The following is a 19,627-nucleotide window of genomic DNA, read 5'->3' as shown; positions in this document are numbered from 1 at the left end:
TAATTGTTACAATTCAATAAGTAAGACATTTTGGTCAATTGACCACAACACATTTTAGGAAGCTCACATCTAACGTCTTATTCCTATACAAACTGAAGCATAAGCAAAAAAAACCCACATTATGTATTATCAAATTTATCCAGTATAAACTGACATCTCTATTACCAAACGATTCATCATCACTAAATCAAATATTTTAACTCTCGAATTCAACAATATCTTTTTTGACAGCTTTATCTCTATCAACTTTTCCATTACGCTCAGTGAGACTTTTTGTCCTTGTCACTTTAAACGTCCTTTTTGAGAGAAACAAATGCAGCTATTGAGACAAAGTTTTAATTAAATGCTTTTTTATTATTTTGGTGTACAAATTTCATAATAATTCCCACATATCTTAGCTTTAGATGTGCATACTCATTAAATAATTACAATAAACTGTAGAGAAATAACTTGAGAGTAAATGAGATTAAGAAAAGATAACCGTGTTAATTTTTATCTTCGAAGTGCACAGCTAATTAATAGATTCCCGTTTTATGAGTAGAAAGGTTCAAATTTATAATTCAAATTAAAATGAATTTCACATGAATGAAAATGAATCCCTGCTGAATCCCTGCCATCAAAATCGGATTAAAAAAATCTTTTGGTCAATGGCAACATGAGCACAGAGTTTAGTTCCGTTCCTCATGAAACTGAGACCACAGCTCAGTACATCTTTGTGTTCATGTTGTAGTCAGTTGGTAAGTTTTTTAACCATGTAAACCTAATAGTGCATTTATGTTTGCAATGTACATTATACACATAAAAGAAATACTTTGATTTTAAAATGTACCTGTTTGGTACGGGGTATAATGAAACGGGTGGGTATACTTTTAACATTAAACAATAATATTTAAAATTTTAACCCAAAGACATTGTAGAGTGTATTTACAATTGATTTCAATAAAAGATAAATAACAGCAACAAATCATTGCACTGAACATCCGTCGTGACACCAGCTGGAGGATTTCAGTGCAGCTGTCTCCACATTATTTCTCTTGTGCAGCTGTTGACTTCAGTCTCTTCTGTTCTGGCAAACACAGATTTATGACAAAAACCTCAGTTAAGCACAGAAACACCAGACAAAGAGAAAACAGGAATGACAATATGAGAGAAGTTGTATGCATGAAAGACAAAACTTATATCAAAGTGCGAAAACCTTAAACCACTGTGCTTTTGGAGTCTAGGGGCGCCTGTTTTTCTGCAGGAGCATCCTAGATAGGACACAAAGAAAAGAGCAAAAATTGTAAGAAAAGAAGGAGAATCATGGCACAAAATGATGGAAAATACATAGGAGAGGCCTGCAGCACTGTGCTTCAGCTGATCAGATGACAAACCTTGTGAGGAATGCACAGGACCTCAGACTTAAACCCAGAAACTTCACCATTATCCAGTCCGTTTGCTCTTTGAGTGTTGAGGAGTACCTGGTTGTCTTCTCTTTCTTCAATGTGCAGTGGGCCGTTGTCTAAAGCAGACAGCTTCAGCTCCAAGCTCTCTGAATCGCAGGAGTTGTTCAGTTCAGAGCTGCTCTCGCTCGCTGAAGCTTTCTCAGCCTTATCATCAGATTCTGCAGGAGGCTTTGGTTCAGACTGCTCTCCTTTCACGCCCTTCTCCTCTTCCACCTGATTGCCGTCTTCTCCTGACTTCAGCTCGTTTCCACCCGACCCCGCTGCATCGCCCTCTTCTGTGGGACAGCTGTAGATCTCACTGTGGCTCGATTCGGCGTCCGGGTCGCTGTGCTTGGGGGTGTGGCTCTCCAGAGTTGCAGATTGTGGGGAGACTGCCAGGGTGCTGCTCTCTCTGGACAGAGTGCCGCGGCGAGGTTTGTCTGGGGACCTGAAACTAAACCTCTGGCCAGCTTTAGGATTGTAGCTCCTGTGAAACTCAGAGAAGCTCGCTTTCCAGGCCTTAGGGGACATCAGTGTTCGTCTTCTCAGGGAGCCATAACTGCAACATTTAGCAGGATAATATCAGGGAAAAAAGCAAGGACACGGTTCGAATTTTGAGATTCATCCCAAAATAAACGTTTACAAGAAAGCAGTTTGTCAGAGGACTCAGTGGTGTGGGATCTAAAGCAACCAAGGCAATGGAAGAACAGTGTTTGGCCACAAAACATTTTGGATCATTGACATTAAATTCTTTTGGCAAAAAGGCTAAGAAAAGACTTTGCATCATGATCTATGAAGTATACTTGAGCTTAAAGTGTATTGATACAATTTTGTGGCGAACTATTCCTTTGATTCTCCCCCCCAAAAAAAGAAAAGAGGAACTTACGGCTGCAGTCCCCTCACAGGAAACGCTTTGTCTGGATGCTGAGCCTGCAGCTCCTTTATCACATTCTGTAGATCAAGATTGAGCTAGAAGAAGAGACGGATAGACAAAATAGAATTTCATAACAATAAATACTGTGTGCCAGCTGAATGTAGCTAATCAACCAACACAGATCTAAACATACCGTGCGCATTTCCTTGTAGAAGACGTCTCGTAGATTTGACATGGCTGAGAAGACGGACACGTAGCATCCGATACGGCTAAAGGGGAAAAATATTGACAAACACGCACTTAAAAAAAAAAAGAAACCTGAAAATTCACACAAATCATACAGCAATAAAAATATTCCATCAGACCTGTCATAGAACACAGGCAGCTCTTCTTTGAGATCACTGTTGATGCTGTCATAGACACTTTTGGCATAATTCATCTCTTCCTCTGCCTGCAGAATGAGAAACTGACTCAATTATAATGTGTATTTCTGAGCAAATAAAGGTTATAATACAGAGTGTAAACAAGACATGTGTGTCATTTTTAATGACCTTGTTTATCTTGATATCATCCCTCTTCTTGGCAGTCTGCAGTGCCTCCAGGTGGTGACGGGAAGAGTCGTAGTCCACCAGTTTTCTTCCCCTCTTGGCAATTTTCTCCTACAGAATGAAAAAAAAACAGATGTACTATCTGTGTGTGCATGTCTCTGTGTGAACTTCCTGTGTGCTTGTATTTGTTGTTTTTGTGTGTATGTGTGTGTGTGTGTGTGTGAGGACACACAGGACTTTTTGTCTGTCTGTTTATTCATGTTATGTTTGTGTGCATACATGGTTCCTCTTTCCTTACCCTGACATCTGGGAACTGGCTCACGTAGGACTCCATTGTGAGTACGGCCTGGTCTAATAGCTTCACCTCGTAGTCATTCCACAGGAGATCTTCCCCCTTATTAAAAGGCGCAGCATAAATATTGCATTAATTATGTATGAAGAGAGGGTGGAAAAAAAGGGGAGGGGTTGGTCCCTTGGTGATGTGTGAATCTTGCTTGGTTGCTTTTGTACTTGTAGGACAAAACTGTGCAGTTGGTAGAGCATGCAGTGAGAGAGAGTTTATACTATCACTGATGATCATACTGGTTCTGACCTCTACAATGGCTCCCAGGTCCTCCTCCCCGGCCCAGTCGGTTTCATAAACATCAAACAGAGACTGGGAAAGGCGCCGCGATGCTTCACGCATGTCTGGGAAGAAGCAGGACTGTAGTCATGAGGACTGAAGAGGACATAAATAAGTCTGCAGCATCTACGAGCAAAAAGCATGTTTCACCTCTGACTGCGTTAATGTAATTCCTCAAGTCCTTGTACATCCGGTTCCCATCAGTCTGCAAACAGACAAGAGGTCCGTATGATTGCCAGTCTTAACATTTATTACTTTTATGATGTTGGAGTCACTGGCTAAAAGATGATAAATCATCCGTGTGTTAACATACACAGTCAAAAATGGTGAGACAATCAATTTTTTAACAGCATTAAATCTGTTTCAACTGTCCAACTAAACATGGAAAAGGAAAGTCCTAAACACAATCCATACTTCTCCTTCTTTAATAAAGCAGGAGGATGATTACCTGCTGGTCATTAAACTGCTGTTGAAAACGTTCAAAGTGGTCGTCCCTGGTCTCCACAGTCTTTCCCAGCCGTTGCAGCACCTGCAGAAAAAGCACATATCTCAAAGCAACAGCTATTAAGAGGTTATTTCTTCTTTCTCTTGTTATATGGGAAACAAGATCCTGCAGACTATTACCCTTTCTTTGCCTCTGCTCAGCTGTCTTTGGACTTTTTTCGCAAAGTCACCAGAATTGCCTTTTGGACTCGTGCTGTCCGTCATGTTTCGTCTTGTTTGTGTTTATTCCTGATTATGAAGGGAAACAGAGAGGACAAGATACATTACACAATCAGTGAAACCACAATCGTTAAGTTAAGCGAAGGGGAATTTACAGATCAAATACATTTTCCCTGAAAGCAATTTCAACATTAGGATACTATTTAATCATCGTAACAAAATTAAGACAATATAACATTTTTCTTACTTAAGACTACTCTCCATCTTCTCCAACATCCAGAGCTCTGGACTCTATAGTGAATATTGTACACAGACAATAACACCTTCAGACCAGCCAGTATTTGTCCTTAATGCTGCACACTGAATAAAGTGTTTTAAAGCAAAACACCTGCACCTTCTCCCCGCTATACTATAATTGTTATTATTGTGGGAGTTTTAGTGTAAGTAGTACTGACATGCACATCCAACACAACATTAAAATGCAACATATTACTCATAATACTATATAACCCATTTTTATAGACTTGCTTTTATGGGATGTCATCTTTTTATTGTCCTTTTATTGTTTTTTACTGGCTTTACTCTCTTCAACTGATTTTATTTATATTGAAGTATATTGTATTGTATGTCTTTTCTCTTTAGCTTTACCTCATTTCTGCCTTGTTGTCATATTGTTGTTGTTGTTTCCTCTGTTTAGTTGTCAAGGCCCTTTGTAAACTCTGTTTTTAAAGGTGCTATACAAATAAAGTTATCATCATTATCATTATTATTATCGTTCATACTATATGACCACTTACATTATTATCATTGTTGTTTTCTGCTCCTGAGTACAGTCCAATAACGACACTTACACACCTTTACTGAAGCAACACTTTCAAAGCATGACTTTTACTTGTAATGGAGTTGCCTATTTCACACTGTCGTATTGTTACTTTGATTAAGTTAAAGGATCAATATTTGCTCAGCCACTGAGTAGACGTATAAAACAGTCGAAAACTGTGTTACTCAAGTAAAGTACAAGCAGCAGAAGAGTAAGGAAATGCACAGTTGTATTCAGCCACTGCCTTTCTGTGACCCGTGGACACTCCTTGCTTCTAATCCTCTAATAACTACAATACCCAGAATTCCCTGCGATCAAGCCACTCCCTGTGTAGTAGTATGGCAGCGGTGAACTTTACCCAGACTGTTTATATTTCTTAGGGTGTAGGAGGAGTGGTCCGATGACAAACCATCAGATTCCTGTGCTGCTCGCCGGGCTGCAGGAGCTGATCATGGGGAGCACTTTGGCCAAATGTGCCGTCACTGACCTGGGCATCCAGTGGGCCGGCTGGGCTCTGGCCTCAGCTTTCAGAACCGAGAAGTTTTATGATTTGGCAGGTAATGTAAAGAGAAACACAAAAAAAATTGACGATAATTTCGCATTTCCATTTGTTAATGTTGACTTGCGGCCATGTTCTGACTGGTTCTGAAGTCTGGAGAGTTATTCAGCAGAAATAAATTGGTGTTAACTCGACGTGACAGAACAGCGAATCACATTTAAACAGCCTGGAGGAAAGTTAATTAACCGCAATTCAGCTTCTGTGGGGCTGTGAGATAAATTAAAAACTAAACTTTGCATTGCATTTAGATGTTGAATGATCATCATTACAAAAGTCGTGTTATCTAAAAGAGCTTTGTTGTGAAACAGCCCTGGAGCTCCTCCTTCAGCTTAAGAGGCGGCAGTATAGATCCAATCAGCTCGACCTCATGGTCCTGTACCAGCAGGGGCTTACACAGCAAACCTGGGACCTTCTCTCTGACTCAAAGGGGGGTGGGGGCTGTTTTTTTTGGGCCCCATACAAGAAATTGACATTAACTGTCTCTCCACTTGTAGGCACACTGGTACGCTGCTAACTGAGAAAATCATATTGTATTTTTGTCTCACTTTTACATTGGTAAAAACAATTATAAACTTGTTACATATAAATGTGTGTGTATATATATATATATATATATATATATATATACATACAAATATTTTGGTAGTTGAAGAATTACTGCATGTTCTTGAATTCCTAATTTATTGGTGTCCTCAAGAGCTGACGCAATTTATTGAAAATTTATCATCACTATTTTGATTGTAAATAATAATCCCTTATGATTTTCAGTTATAAATGACCTAACGATACCTTGTTCCAGCTTCTCAATTGTGAGGATGTGTCTCTTTTTTTTTGGTCTTGTGTGACAGTAAACTGTGTAACTTTGAGTTATGGGGTGTTGGTCGGACAAAACATGGAAAGGTGCCGCCTTGGACTGAACATTTTTCCCCATACGGAGACATTTTACAGACCAAACGATTAAACAGTTATATGATTAATTGGCAGATTAATTGATGATAAAAATAATCATTTGGTGCAGCCCTTGTGTCCTAACTTTCCTGCAAGTTTTAATTATGCAATAGACATCTGTGACGACTTAGACACATCCAATGAGGAAGTTACAGATTTGCAAATTAATTCTATCTGTCAGGACAAGGTGCCTCTTGGCTTAAATGCAATCAATTAACTACTAATTTGTTACAGGTAGAACAGCGTAGCTTACCTGTCGACACCAGTGACTGATTTCTTTATAATTTCTCAAATGAATCACCTTGACACTTCTCTTTTACTCGTCCTCCTCTGGCTCTCAACCCTGCTCTGCGCTCCTGGTTATTCTTACCCTTGAACTTTGGAACCAATCGTCTGCAGTATCCTGGGTAAAAGATTTATTGAACACGCCTTAATCTGCAACAAGAAGAGCTGTCTGCCATGTCCATGTCCCAACCAGCCTGAGTCTGCAGCTTCTCTCTCTCTCTACCCCTCTCTCTCTTTTTTTTTTTTTTTTTTTTTTCAGGATCTGGCACATTTATACTACTTGCCCACTTGAGTCGTATCTGGGGAGGAGCCAGTCATGTCCGTCAGAAGGTGCAGTCTGGGTTGGTGACAGCATGGGGACTCAGGTAGGCAAGGCAGTATTGAACCCTGGAGTTATATGAAGTGACACCCCTGCACGGTTCAATAAAACTGCTACAGAGGCATGCCAAGATTATATCCTCCTGCATTAAAACCCGCTGGGTTTTGTGCAGGTTCAGTCATTGAGGGTCCTTGGCAAGGTCAGAGGAGAGACTAATGAATGAGAAACTTTTCAGGTTAATGAATAATGCCTTGGTTAATGTGAACGGATTTTAACTGTGTTCTTTCTGCAGGCTGGGTACATTCCTCTTCATGCGGATCTTGAAGGACGGTCATGATCGCAGATTCAACAATGTCAGAGACAGCCCAGGGACTTTCTTTGTATATTGGACTATTCAAGGTACTTGGGAGTGATGTAAATGCCCAACTCAGCACCCAACTGAAGGGAGGGCTGCCTTGTATAAATCACTGTCTAGTTTCTAGCTCTTTATATGCATTTTTTCAGGGCAGGTGCTGTTGGTTACTGTAAGTTAAATGCATTTAGTTCATGGAAGTATTAAGGTAAGCCTGGTTGAAGATGATTTATCTTTTCCTGTTTCTCTCAGCTGTGTGGGTATTTATGACCCTCCTGCCCACCCTCATGCTGAACAGTGAGAGGCGAGATGTGCCTCTGGGAACGAGGGACTACATTGGCTGGACTCTATGGGGCCTTGGCTTCGCTACCGAGGCTATTGCTGACCAGCAGAAATGGTTTTTCAAGAATGACCCAGATAATGCTGTAAGTTAACAGACCACATGTTGTGCAAGCCCAAACTGCATTAATGCCTCATTCACTGAGAGTAACAACTGTACCGCCCAATTTACTCTCGTGCCTCCAGGGGAAGTTCATCCAGAGTGGACTCTGGGCCTGTAGCAGACATCCTAACTACTTTGGAGAGATCCTGCAGTGGTCGGGCCTGTGGCTCTCGGCCTCATCGGTGATGCAGGGTCCCCAGTATCTGAGTGTGGCGTCACCTCTCTTCGTCTGGTTCCTGCTACGTTACGTCAGCGGTATCCCCATCCTGGAGAAGCAGGCCATGAAGAAGTGGGGGTCTGACCCAGCCTTCCAGAACTACCTCAAGAACACTCCTCTTCTCTGGCCATTGCCTAAATTTTGATGTTGACTATTTTCTCATCTGTTGCACCAATAGTCATTAAATGTTCTCAACAAAACTAAGAATATTTCAAATTGAGTGTGTAATTGTGATTTACTACTTGTCATTTTATTCGATAAAATAAATGTTGTAAATGGATCTTTTGAATCTAGAGTTTAATGCCACATTCATGTCATATCGTAATTATGAGTTTCTGACTTATAAATGTGTTGATGTGAACTAAGGTTGCACAATCAATCAAAATATAATGGAAATCGCAATATGGCTGAGTGCAATACCCAAATTGCCGGAGCTGCAATTTTTTTGATAAAGTTAAAATGTGATATTTATATTGTTGTGCATTGTTGAGATGTAATTATTTTCCAGATGTAAAGGGACATGCTTGTTTGGAACAAGCCCCAACAAACATTTCATATTTTAAAAATCATCATTGAAATTGAAATGCAAAAACAATCATTCCAACTGAAAGACCTTCCAAAAAATAATCGCAATATGAATACTTTGCATATTGTGCAGTCCTAATATGAACATACAAATCGAAAACCCACATTTTTCTGAAAACCAGTGAGTCAAAACTGAAAAGGCCTCTTAGATGAAGTGAAACCTTTTCAAGAATCTAAAGAAAGTCTAGTTTTTTTTTTGACAGTTTACTTCTACATCTACTGTAGAGTTGTTTTTTGAAGTTTATATATTGCAACTAGACACCATGCTGAAGTCAAAATAGAACCTCAAACAGGAGATTAAAGTTAATGTTAACCGTCTGGACCACAGTCTCCCTTGCACTCAGGGTGTTAAGGTTTGGAAACAGCACCAAGCATTTAAGAGAAAGGACAGGAGACGTTTATGTAAATGTTAGGGATGTATTTTATAAGTGACATAAATTTTAAAGAGTATTTGTTTACAAAACTTGCACTAATAGTTAATCAAATAATGCCACAGTAACTGAACTGGCTAATCTTACTAAGGAATGCCTTTTGCCTCCCATGGTACAAACATTACACAGAGCTTTAAACATTGAAAGAGCAAAATGATCTGACAGAGATTACAGCAGGCAACATAAACCAGTGAACAATGTTCCTGGTGATCCCTGTTAGTGCATGATACACTGTCAAACAAAATGGCAGCAAGATTTAAAAATGTCCCCTTTCTCAAGAGATTGATGACGATCACCAATAATATCACGCCCTGTAAATCTTACAGATTAAGAGCAAGATCTTCCCACTGAGGTCTTATAAATACTGTCTGTACTTAATATATGAAAAAGGATAGGGCATTTGTGACTCTAAACATGGATTAGAAATGAAATACAAACATCAAAACTAAAAGATAAACACAAGCAAGAATGACATTCAATTACAACTTAAAATGAAATGCCTAAGAATGGGCTCTTCAACTTCTGAGTGACACATGAGTTGAAAAACTAAAAAAAAATGATTAGATTTAGAAGCACATCACAACCAAACTGTGCATTTACAGTACATATTTTCATCTATGATCACACTTCTCAAACATAGTAAATATACAGTACATTCTCATGTGTTATAATGGGATGTGAGAGTGTCATGTTAAATATTTAGCAAAAGCATCCTCTAAAGCCACAAGTGTGCATAGATAGGAAAAACCTACTATTTGGTTAAAAAAAAAAAAACACAATCCTTTTACAAACACGTAAAATCATCAAAATACAAATCTTACCATTGTGAAATATTTAAACGATTATAAGTATATAGAGGAAGACTAAGATGGAGGCGTTTATAGCTGTTATTAAGGCAGTACCTTGTTATGTGTTATTGCAGTATGAATAAAAGTTACGTGTAGCTTTGGATTATTTGAGGAGCGGAGATGCAAAGAATTTTCCTTGGCGAGAGAATCCGACTGCTGATTTGCTCTTGCTCCCAAATCTGCGACAAGGAGTGCACATGACATTTAATTAAATTAGGAGTCATGGTCAATAAAACAGTGTGATTGAAGGATAATGAGATAATGTATGGTAGATTAACTTATATGAAAGATGTTCAAACAAGTCAGCTTTTCTCTAAATTAAAAAAAAACTACTTTCGCTTTTACAACAGTCATTCTAAAGCAAATTAATTATTCGATCATTGGTTTTAAAAAATAGTGTTTAAGCAAAGAGGAAGGGACTGTGCTTGTGTGTTTACCTGGGTGTCAGCGTGGACTTCATGCGCTGAGACAAAGAGCTGGAGGAGGGGGTTTTATTGAGATGGTGCTCTGGAGTAGTCAGAGGTCCCAGCATGCTCGCTGCAACAGTACAAACATCACAATGAAATGTCAACTTGTAAACAACTGTCCACAATCATACAAGCACTGCAGAGCTAAACACAAAGTTTAGTGAGCGCCCGTACCTCTCTCAGGGGTGGCATAGCAGTTTGCGTTCTCGATGATCAGATGGTCCAAGTTTGGCTGCTCATTTTCTGCCATCACAAACTGGCCCCAGTAACCCACGGGCAGAGCCAAGAGACGCTCCACAACCTGAACAGAGAGGGATAAAGTAAAAATGAAAAAGATCAGGGATATTTCAGTGTGTTGCCTCATTCCTCTTCCAGTAGTCCCACGCTGGTTACGAAGATGCCTTCAGCAAGACAGAGGGGAATTATTAAAAATCAAGTGTATGGTCTTGTGATGATTTTCTGGAGTGTATTATTGTATAGCAAAGACATTTTTGGTGCTTTCTAACTATGGGAGCTCAGTCTCTTACATTAAGATGGTTTACGAAAAGGCCCGAAGTTTTCTGCTACTTATTGTGATCTCAATTATTGGTCGCTCAGAAGAAAAACAAAACAAAACAATCCATTAATGCTTTTATGAAACAGTAAATCCTCTTCTTGACTTTAAGACTTCAGTTTCGCCATGTGGTATACACTCCACATAAAAGACAGTTAAATTGATCATTTTGTGTGCATATTTCCAGCTGTAGCCATGCAATATATTTCCATTTTATAATTACCTCTCTATTGGTTTTCATTGTTGTTGGCGGAGTCCCCCATTCCTGTGCTGGAGTCAAATTGCCTCAACAAACACAAGGGACTCACAGGAAGCAATGAGCGTATGCTATCCAGCTTCACTGTTTACATTCATTCAAATTAAAAGCAATCACCGGCCAAATATTGGGTAGCTTTTATCGTGGTGAAGCAGGCAAAGGAAACGCAATATATCTGTGACAGGTGAGCGCAAACAGCGAGTGTTCATTAACAAGGCATCTACCAAACAAGCCAGTCATCATTTTTTAGGTTTCTCAACAGCAGGTCATTTTAGAGGGAAGTAATGGAACAAGAAGGAGCAGCCGCAGCAAAATGGTGCACAACTCCAACTCCTCAGCATGCTATCTAACTCATTTTACTGTGCACTGCGTTTGTGTCAAAAACTACTCCCATCATGCCCAGCATGAAATTTAGATCACTGTTGCTCATGGCATAATGGAAAAGGCCAGTTATTGATCTAATTAACTGTTTGGCTGAATTGTAAACACATACACCAGTGGCTCTTTAGTTGTATTTCTGACAAAGTAGCTGCTCAACAAATATTTGTTGCCCACAGAATCCCGAGACCTGTGGTATTAAACCCTTCATGCTGTTACCACGGTAACCACAGTGTCTCCAAATTAACTCAGGCTGAAATCATAAGGATTACTTTTAAATTTTCTGTGTATGGGAAAGTATAAGACTAACAACTGAAGAAATATAACAGACATGACAAACTGTTGAGGCCTACCTTAGGCTGTCGTTTGGTGTCCTGTAGGATTGTCATAGGGTCTGGGTTGGGAACGGCATGACCCACAATAGTTGGGCCAAAAACTCTAGCCAGGTTACGGATGTCCATCTTTGTGTCCAAACTGTCAGCAACTCTGAAAGATTTTAGATTTAATTATGTCAATTTGATCTATATCAAATCAAAATGCCACAATCTGTAGTGTATTTTAGATTAAATATAGATAACTGAATTTAACAAAAAGTTGATCCATCTAAAAATCAGGAAAATAGATAAAGTCGAGCTGTTGATGAAATTCTGAGCACATTTTTTGCCTAAAGCAATTTAACTCAATTAAATTCAGAGGACACAGCAAAATTAAAAAGTTAATTACAGAGAGACTAGCAGGAACATACAAGGCATCAAAGTGTAGCGAATGCTTTTTATCGGCTGCACTGGGACATGCATAACGTAGCTCACTTAGGTATTTTAGTATGTTATTTAGAGGAAAGTAGCTGCCAACCTCTGAAGGTGAAGAACTAAGAAAGCCAGTGTGTCTCTGTTGGGCTGTGGCAGGTCACCAATGGTTTGGTACATCAGAGCTATGCTGTTGTCATCATCTGAAACCTCTGAGGGACAACAAAGAAAACAATTTTGTCAGCAGAGACCAAGAAATGGCAGCTTGAGTGAATTTCATAACAACTTGAAAGAAAATGTATCTGACTCAAGTAATAAACAAATACTAAAAATGCTAACAGAGTGAAAGATCAATCTTTTTGTTTATTCCAGGCAACTTCTCGCCTGAAGTTTCCATCACTGTCCAGAACAAATTGCAAAAACAAAGTAAAAACACTTGTGAAACTTTCATTTAATGAGTCTGTTGGGTACATTTCTGCTGTCTATTAAGAAGTTACACAAAGCTGTAGTTATTTCAAGTTCTACTATAAATTTATTTAATTTTTTGTACCAGTGCTTTTTGCTATGTGGTCCTCAAATCAGAAACTACCATTACTAAGACTAGCATCTTTTCTAACACACAGTCACACACACACACACACACACACACACACACACACATACCGGCTGCGTCCATAAAGGGACGGTTCAGGCGGAAGGTGAGAAGAGGCTCCTTGAGGTTCCTCAGGAAGTCCTTGAGGAGGCCAGTGATGGCGTGGATATCGTCCACCTTGCTCAGCACGGGAACGGTTTTGCTGCGGAGGAACTTCTCCTTCAGATCCTTCACTGTGCGATCTGCACCGGACAGACGGTAAAGTCCAGCCTGAGAGGGAAGAAATACAATTATTTACAATGTATCGTTTCATTTTCTTCAGTGAACTTACCCCCAAATAGGGCTACTTACACCATCCCATAATCCAAGGTGATACATTTAAGATGATTGTTGTGTTCTATCAAGTCCAAGTGTTTTAGTGGAACATTTGCAAAGGGGCAGGAAGACACTGTCATTAAAAGTGCTAATTCCCCGTAAAGAAAAGAACACAAAAACAGTGAACGATGTCTGTGGACTGTGTGAGTGCACGATCCAAATCTTAACCTAAATTTGTAATTTTGGGAGGATTATGAAAATGATAACAGGTTGGAAGTGTGAGGGGTGGAAAAAAACACTTGAGACACGCAGCCAATGAGGGTTATACCTGTCACTAACACCTGGTGAGTCAGACTTACAAAGGCATAACATGCTCCAAAGATTATACAGATAAAAAATAAGAAAAAGGGATAAAACAAAAAGAGCATTGAATCCTCACATTTTACTATGACAAAATTCTGTCAATTGAATAACTGATTTAACAGTGAGGCTCTAGCTTCATCCCTAAATGGTTCAAACAATAATATTTGTGAGATCTACATTTATCAACAGTTCGTATCGCTAAAAGCCACGAAGATCAAGGACATCTTTTACAAAAATCAACAGAAAAGGTGGAAAATTTGAGGCAACATTTCATGATCATCTCAGAATGAAAGTGAGAAAGTAAGACAGAAGCAAAACAGAAAACAGAAAAAAGAGACAGCAGCAAAGACACACAGCCATCAACAGATTTGGAAGACTTCCATAGCTCAATTACAAATTTAATCTCCCAGGAACAGATTGTTAAATCTTAGTTACAGCTCTCTGTCGCAGCTTAAGGGGAAGACATTAAAAATAACTTCTGGAACGTGAGGCTTTACAGTCTCACATTTCTGCATATTATTAGGACAGGAAAACACCACTCACCTCATGCAGGCCTCTTTGCTCTATCTCACTAATGCAGTGGACCACGAGAGGAGGAATCATGGGTGACATGTCGGGGACGTAGTCTGCAAGCACGCCCTGCCAATGAATGAGAAATGGGGTAAACTTTCAGCTCTGTGAGAAAATTTCAGAGAAAAAACAAAACTTGTACATGTGCCTGCATTTCAACAGCAAAACCAGTCATGAGAAAATGTTCTCACACACCTCCCCGATTTTGACTGGTGTGGCACCCAGATTGGGGATGCATGGCAGAGGGCAACGCTCACGACACTCGGGGTGCGACACCACCCTGCAGTCACGGCACTTGAGTGAAATCTTGCCAAACTTGATCCTCTTCCCACAGGGCACACAGGATTCAGGCTTAATGACCTATAAAAGACATTAAAAATCACTTAATAGGCTGGTAAATATTGTAGGTCCACAGCTATGTATGCATTCAGCTATACCCACAAATTACACTTTATTTTATAAATAAACCAAAGTAAATGCACTGCAAATATAAGGACCGGCAGCAGTTTCAAATCATGCAATACTGATGCCAATACATTTCTTTACAGACAACAATAAGTGTACTTTGGCAAAAAAAAAAAAAAAAAAAAGATCTGGAAATAAATGATTGACAAATAGGTTAAACTTCAGTGATGGGTCTGATCAAACTTATTGACAAAAATATTGTTAAATCCCAAAAGAAAATGCGCTTTTCTGGTTAGATTAATTGACTTTGCAATTCTCTCCCACAAGAGGCATTCTTACCGTTTTGGAGACAAACTCGTGAAGACGGACACCTCCATTGCTCTGCGGAGTGCTCGGCTGGGCTCTTATCTCTCCCTCAGGGTTGGCAGGCTGCTTGAAGACATCCTCAGACTTGACAGATTCAGAGTCCCACTCCATGGCAGCTGAATAGGAAAGATAGGAAATCAATACCTGTGTGTTGCTTTCCATAAATATCCTGCAGTTATCAGAAAATATACTGTCTAATCACTACAGCTGCAGCTACATATATTCAGATTGAAGATATCCATAAAAATTATGAGTGCATTTTTTGCAAATAATATGTAGACAAACACAGTCTCCATTAAATAATGTTTTGATTTTGTTTGGGTTGCATATTGTGTCGTGTGATGACATGGTTTTCAAATTGTGATTTTTAACTGCAAAAAAGTAAAATATATCTGTCCTCAACAGGCTGAAAGAAATTGGGTCCCTTGGCCCTAAATCAACTTTTCACTTTTGTCTCAAGAACTGAGTTAGATGGATGAGAATTAACAGGATAATTTGAGCTGAGTGCCATTAGCCTTGTATGAATTAGTATCTAAGGATATATTTTCCATCATAATAGATATCTTACCAGTCCTTCTCCTGCTGCGAGTCCAGTAAGGAACTGTCTCGATGGTAGAAACTGCCTCAACAGGTCCTCCATTTGCAGGGACAGTCACTGTGGTCTTTGTCACCAGGGTCTCATTTCCCTGTCATAAACATTTTATTTTATTTTATTTTATTTATTTATTTATTTTATTTTTTTAAGTAGTCAAAATACCCACATGCAGCCAAACTATGTCAGAGCCCGAATGTGTATTTTAAGAACTGGTTACAGGGCTGCTTTTGGTTGCCAAAGCTGGTAAAATAGTTGCCATATTTTCACTTTTCATACATTTGGAGCGATTGTGTTCGCGTGTCACATCACATAATTGAGTGATTTAAAAAGAGATGATGATATCCAGACAGAAGCAAAAACCCTACCCTCTCTGAAGTTCTGCCTGTTGATCGGGACCTTTTGGAGGCAACTGGAGGACCATCCACATGATTTCTGGAAGAACGCTGAAATCAAAATCGGAGACATGACATCTGTGCCTCCAGTGAACATAAATCCATTCTTCCAAAAACCAAAGTTTAAAACAGACAAAGTCCACATGTGGTAAACGTACCCTTTTTTCTCGTTTCTTAAGTCGCACCGTCCTCACAGTGGAGGAGTCCCAATCCTGTCACAGATCAAGCACATAATCAGAATCAGATTTCCAAATTTAAGGTCATTTTACAGCACGTTCAAGTTGCTTTAACTCCTGATAAAGCTGACAAGTAAAGTACTTACAAGAGAGTCATCCGTTTTGTCATAGCTGATGTCTGACAAGATAGAGGCGGACTCATCTATCGTCATCAGTCTGTCAGAAGGAACAGAAAAGATGTTAAGCCAGTCAGAAGTGTTTCTCACACTAAGGATTTGGATTATCAAGTCCAATGCATTTGCCTCCACTCAAAACATTTTTCATTTTCTGTTTTATTTGTAATTCCATCCTTTCAAAAATAAAAATAAAAATGTAGATGAAAGCTCAGAGTGATTTGAAAGTGTGTTGGAATAGTGCATTCATGCGATAAATAGATGGAGACGATAACAGATGGGGAAAATGACTTCCCCAGTTTAAAGTCAGCTTGTGAATACAATGCTGTGTTGCATCTGAATCTCAAGTGTTTGATGTTCCTACATGTAAATGGGAAATCCCCCGCAGGGGTGAACCACCATGAATGTTGTATTCTGTATTTTACCATATGGCTCAAACAACAGCTAAACCAGCGGGCACACCACCAATATGGCAGGTTTAAAAAAAAAAACAAAAAAAAAAACATTGAAGCTCTTCACAGCCAGAAAAAGGAAATACTGTAGGAACTACAAAACATCCTGTATTTGTGAGTTTCTTACCTCCGGCTAGTATTCAGGTTGGCTGCTGCCTGACAGTTTGTGTTCAGGAATGCCAGAGCTGAGCGCTGCTCTGCACTCAGCTGGATGCTGTTGGTGGATCCTTCACTGGTCAGGAGGTCCCGAATCAACTGAATTTGACGATCCTGTATTATAGAAATGCAAGCGGCGCACATATGAGAAACTACTTGAAGACTGAGCATATCGGCAATCAGAGGTCACCATTTCATTCAACATACCAACTTCTCGCAGTCAGCCTCAGCCTTTTGTCTGCGCCGGATCTCCACATCTACTTGGTTGCGGGCATGTTTCAGTTTGACCTCCAAGGCTCCCCTCTCTGTCTCGGTTTTGGTGAGAATCTCTTTACAAGACCCTAGGTCCTGCTCTGCCCTCAGCCATTTGCGACGGCAATTATCAAAGTTTTGTGCCATCTGAATGAAGTCTAGGGAAAAGAGATGCACATAGTTAATGGCAGGCATCTGTATAGGGATCTCTTACATCTGTCTCAAATGATACAAAGTAAAGATAAAACCAATAAACATAAACTACTCACTGGGTTCAATGTTCTCGTTGAGGACGTCAATTTGGGTCCTCAGCTTATCATATAAACCCTGGAGGCTCAGCACAGCGGTCTCCATGATGTTCTGTGTTTTAAGACCCTTGAAAGATATGCATTGTAAGTTAAATACATTTAACTCATAGGATAACAAGGGTTGTGGTTCTATTAACAATACTGTGCAAACGTTTTAGACATTTAGATGTGAAGATGATTCATCCTGCAGCATGACACCAACCCCAAACATACAGTCTTATTGAACTAGCTACAGAGACAAGAACAAGGAGCCCTGTAACAGATGGTCTGGCCTCCACAGAGCCTTGATCTCAACATCATTGAGTCATTCTGGGATTACATGAAGAGACAGAAGACACTGAGACAGCCTTAATCCATAGATCTGTGGCAAGTTCTCTAAGATGCTTGAAACAACCTACCTAAGTATCTTGAAAAACTGGTGCTGTTTTAAGGGCATTGGGTGGTCACCGCAAGTTTTGATCTGTTTTAGGGTTTTTTTCAGTTTACTGTAGGTTGTATGTTAATTGATAAATGAAAACTATCCATGGCATTATAATGCCTAAAACATTTGCACAGTACTGTATATAGAACTATTGTGTAACTGACTTTCAGACACATATTAAGAAGTTATCCTAAAACTTAAGTGCAACACAAACAAATTATCGAAATATCCAATAATCCAGTTAAATCCACCGTTCAATTCAATTTCAATTAATTTGCCACCGCAGTCCATCAAGTCAAAATCTGTTTCTGTTGTTTCTGTTCTACATCTCCAGTAAATAACGTTACGCACACTTAGCTAAAGTGTACCATTGAAAAATAACACGGCGGTTACGTTAGGGTAGACGTTGGCTGCTAACGTTAACTTTTGTCCTCTCGCCCATGTTAGCAGACTTTAGCTGACAGTAGTTACCTACCGTTTCTACTCCGGAGAAATGTGTAAAATCTTTTCCGTAATGTTCAGCTGAAAACACGTTCCTTGTTCTTTTTTGTTTAGCGACCAGCTTGTTTTATCTTTATCCGCATCCTTCCGCAGCCACAGTTTCATTGAGCGCGTTGTAGTTCAAATTTTGCCGTTAGCCAATGAGTGACGAGCACTGTCAAGAACGAAGAGAAATTACTTCCGACTGCGTAGTTTCAAAATAAAAAACAATGTTACCCCCGACACTTGCATCGGTGGTACCACTAACAGACAACAACAAGTACACAAGCGAATGTAAAATACCATTTCGAAAATATAATGTTGTCAGTTAGCTATCAATCAAAGAATAGAGAATCAAAAAAGAGAAATCAAGGAGAAGAAAGACGTCACACTTCCGGTTACAACTTTCAAAATAAAACCAACACTAGTGAATGAACGGCTTTTTTTTGGAGCATGTAAGTGGAAAAATAACGACTTCAATAAAACCTACACAAGGCACACATTTGTTATAGCCCAAATTTTCTACCACTAACGTGCAACATCCTCCATCTTCCCTCTTGTTGCCCCTGGGCTTGTAGAGGAATTCTGTCAAAATCCATTTTACATTTTATGACTGTAATTATTTTTAGTTTATTGTGCTCATTTATTGTAAAGTTGTGTTTTATCAAATTGCTTCTCTTTCTCTTTTAACAGAAACCTCAGGCAGAGGTGTAATTTTCTTTTTAATTATCAATACCTAATTACTTTCTTTAATAACTGATTGACTGTTAAGGGTAAAAAATGTAAAGAGAAAAATTGTGAAAAATGTTAATATGTTCAAATTGCTTTTTTGACCAACAGTCAACGGTCAGCTTCACATCGTATGTTACTCAGCATGACTTTGCACATACTTTAGAAATAAGGCACTGCAGCATTATTCCTGAATAATATACTCAAGTATATTATTGTGTTACATCCACTACTAGATAATGCATTTATAAGTATTATACAAATTGAAGTGAATCATTTTTACATTACTAGCACCAATCCTAGCACCAAAATTTAAATGTTTATGGATAAAATTGGCAGTTAATCATTCACTAAATATTATATGTAGCCTACATGTAATCACTCATGTAATCATTTTGACTGTTTGTAGGAATGCTGAAGCAGCTAAAGTCACAACACTCTGTCATGATTAATTTCTAAGCCAATCAATAGCCTATAAGCAGAATAGAAATGGACGAATGAGTGAACGAGTCATTCAAGGAGAGAGAGAGAGAGAGAGAGAGAGA

At 39.2% G+C, this 19,627-nt stretch overlaps 3 protein-coding genes across 9 annotated transcripts; 1 reads left to right on the top strand and 2 right to left on the bottom strand.

Moving 5' to 3' along the window:
- Nucleotides 1–333: 333 nt before the first annotated feature.
- On the bottom strand, nt 334–6,960 carry bin2a (bridging integrator 2a). Of its 7 annotated transcripts, none has more exons than XM_023415646.2 (13): nt 6,712–6,960; nt 4,093–4,200; nt 3,917–3,997; nt 3,619–3,673; nt 3,439–3,533; nt 3,145–3,240; nt 2,850–2,957; nt 2,664–2,749; nt 2,492–2,567; nt 2,311–2,393; nt 1,374–1,983; nt 1,196–1,250; nt 334–1,066 (listed from the first exon to the last, which is right to left on the bottom strand). In XM_023415646.2, the coding sequence occupies exons 2-12, from the start codon at nt 4,174–4,176 to the stop codon at nt 1,197–1,199; spliced, it is 1,428 nt and encodes a 475-aa protein (XP_023271414.1). In that variant the 5' UTR covers nt 4,177–4,200; nt 6,712–6,960; the 3' UTR covers nt 334–1,066; nt 1,196. The 7 variants fall into 7 exon arrangements, with proteins under 7 accessions (XP_023271414.1, XP_023271418.1, XP_023271419.1 ...); XM_023415650.2 differs by having other exon boundaries at nt 334–1,061; XM_023415651.2 differs by having other exon boundaries at nt 1,461–1,983.
- Nucleotides 5,352–8,353, top strand: LOC111661941 (uncharacterized). Its single transcript, XM_023415653.2, has 5 exons — nt 5,352–5,508; nt 7,003–7,108; nt 7,355–7,461; nt 7,667–7,839; nt 7,940–8,353. Exons 1-5 carry the CDS (start codon nt 5,352–5,354, stop codon nt 8,216–8,218), a joined length of 822 nt encoding a protein of 273 aa, XP_023271421.1. The 3' UTR covers nt 8,219–8,353.
- Nucleotides 8,354–9,055: 702 nt separating this feature from the next.
- Nucleotides 9,056–18,489, bottom strand: racgap1 (Rac GTPase activating protein 1). The gene is made up of 17 exons (XM_023415542.2): nt 18,349–18,489; nt 17,414–17,519; nt 17,100–17,302; nt 16,864–17,006; nt 16,258–16,327; nt 16,094–16,147; nt 15,909–15,986; nt 15,517–15,634; nt 14,922–15,064; nt 14,373–14,537; nt 14,151–14,246; nt 13,001–13,199; nt 12,444–12,549; nt 11,945–12,077; nt 10,579–10,705; nt 10,375–10,474; nt 9,056–10,116 (listed from the first exon to the last, which is right to left on the bottom strand). The coding sequence occupies exons 2-17, from the start codon at nt 17,496–17,498 to the stop codon at nt 10,041–10,043; spliced, it is 1,896 nt and encodes a 631-aa protein (XP_023271310.1). The 5' UTR covers nt 17,499–17,519; nt 18,349–18,489; the 3' UTR covers nt 9,056–10,040.
- Between the last annotated feature and the right edge of the window lie 1,138 nt (nt 18,490–19,627).

This window comes from Seriola lalandi, unplaced genomic scaffold (genome assembly GCF_002814215.2).
Source record: "Seriola lalandi dorsalis isolate HSWRI2012SDOR001 ecotype SW California unplaced genomic scaffold, Sedor1 jcf7180002054554, whole genome shotgun sequence".
NCBI classification, from domain to species: domain Eukaryota; kingdom Metazoa; phylum Chordata; class Actinopteri; order Carangiformes; family Carangidae; genus Seriola; species Seriola lalandi.
This window is presented reverse-complemented; position numbering and strand designations above follow the sequence as displayed.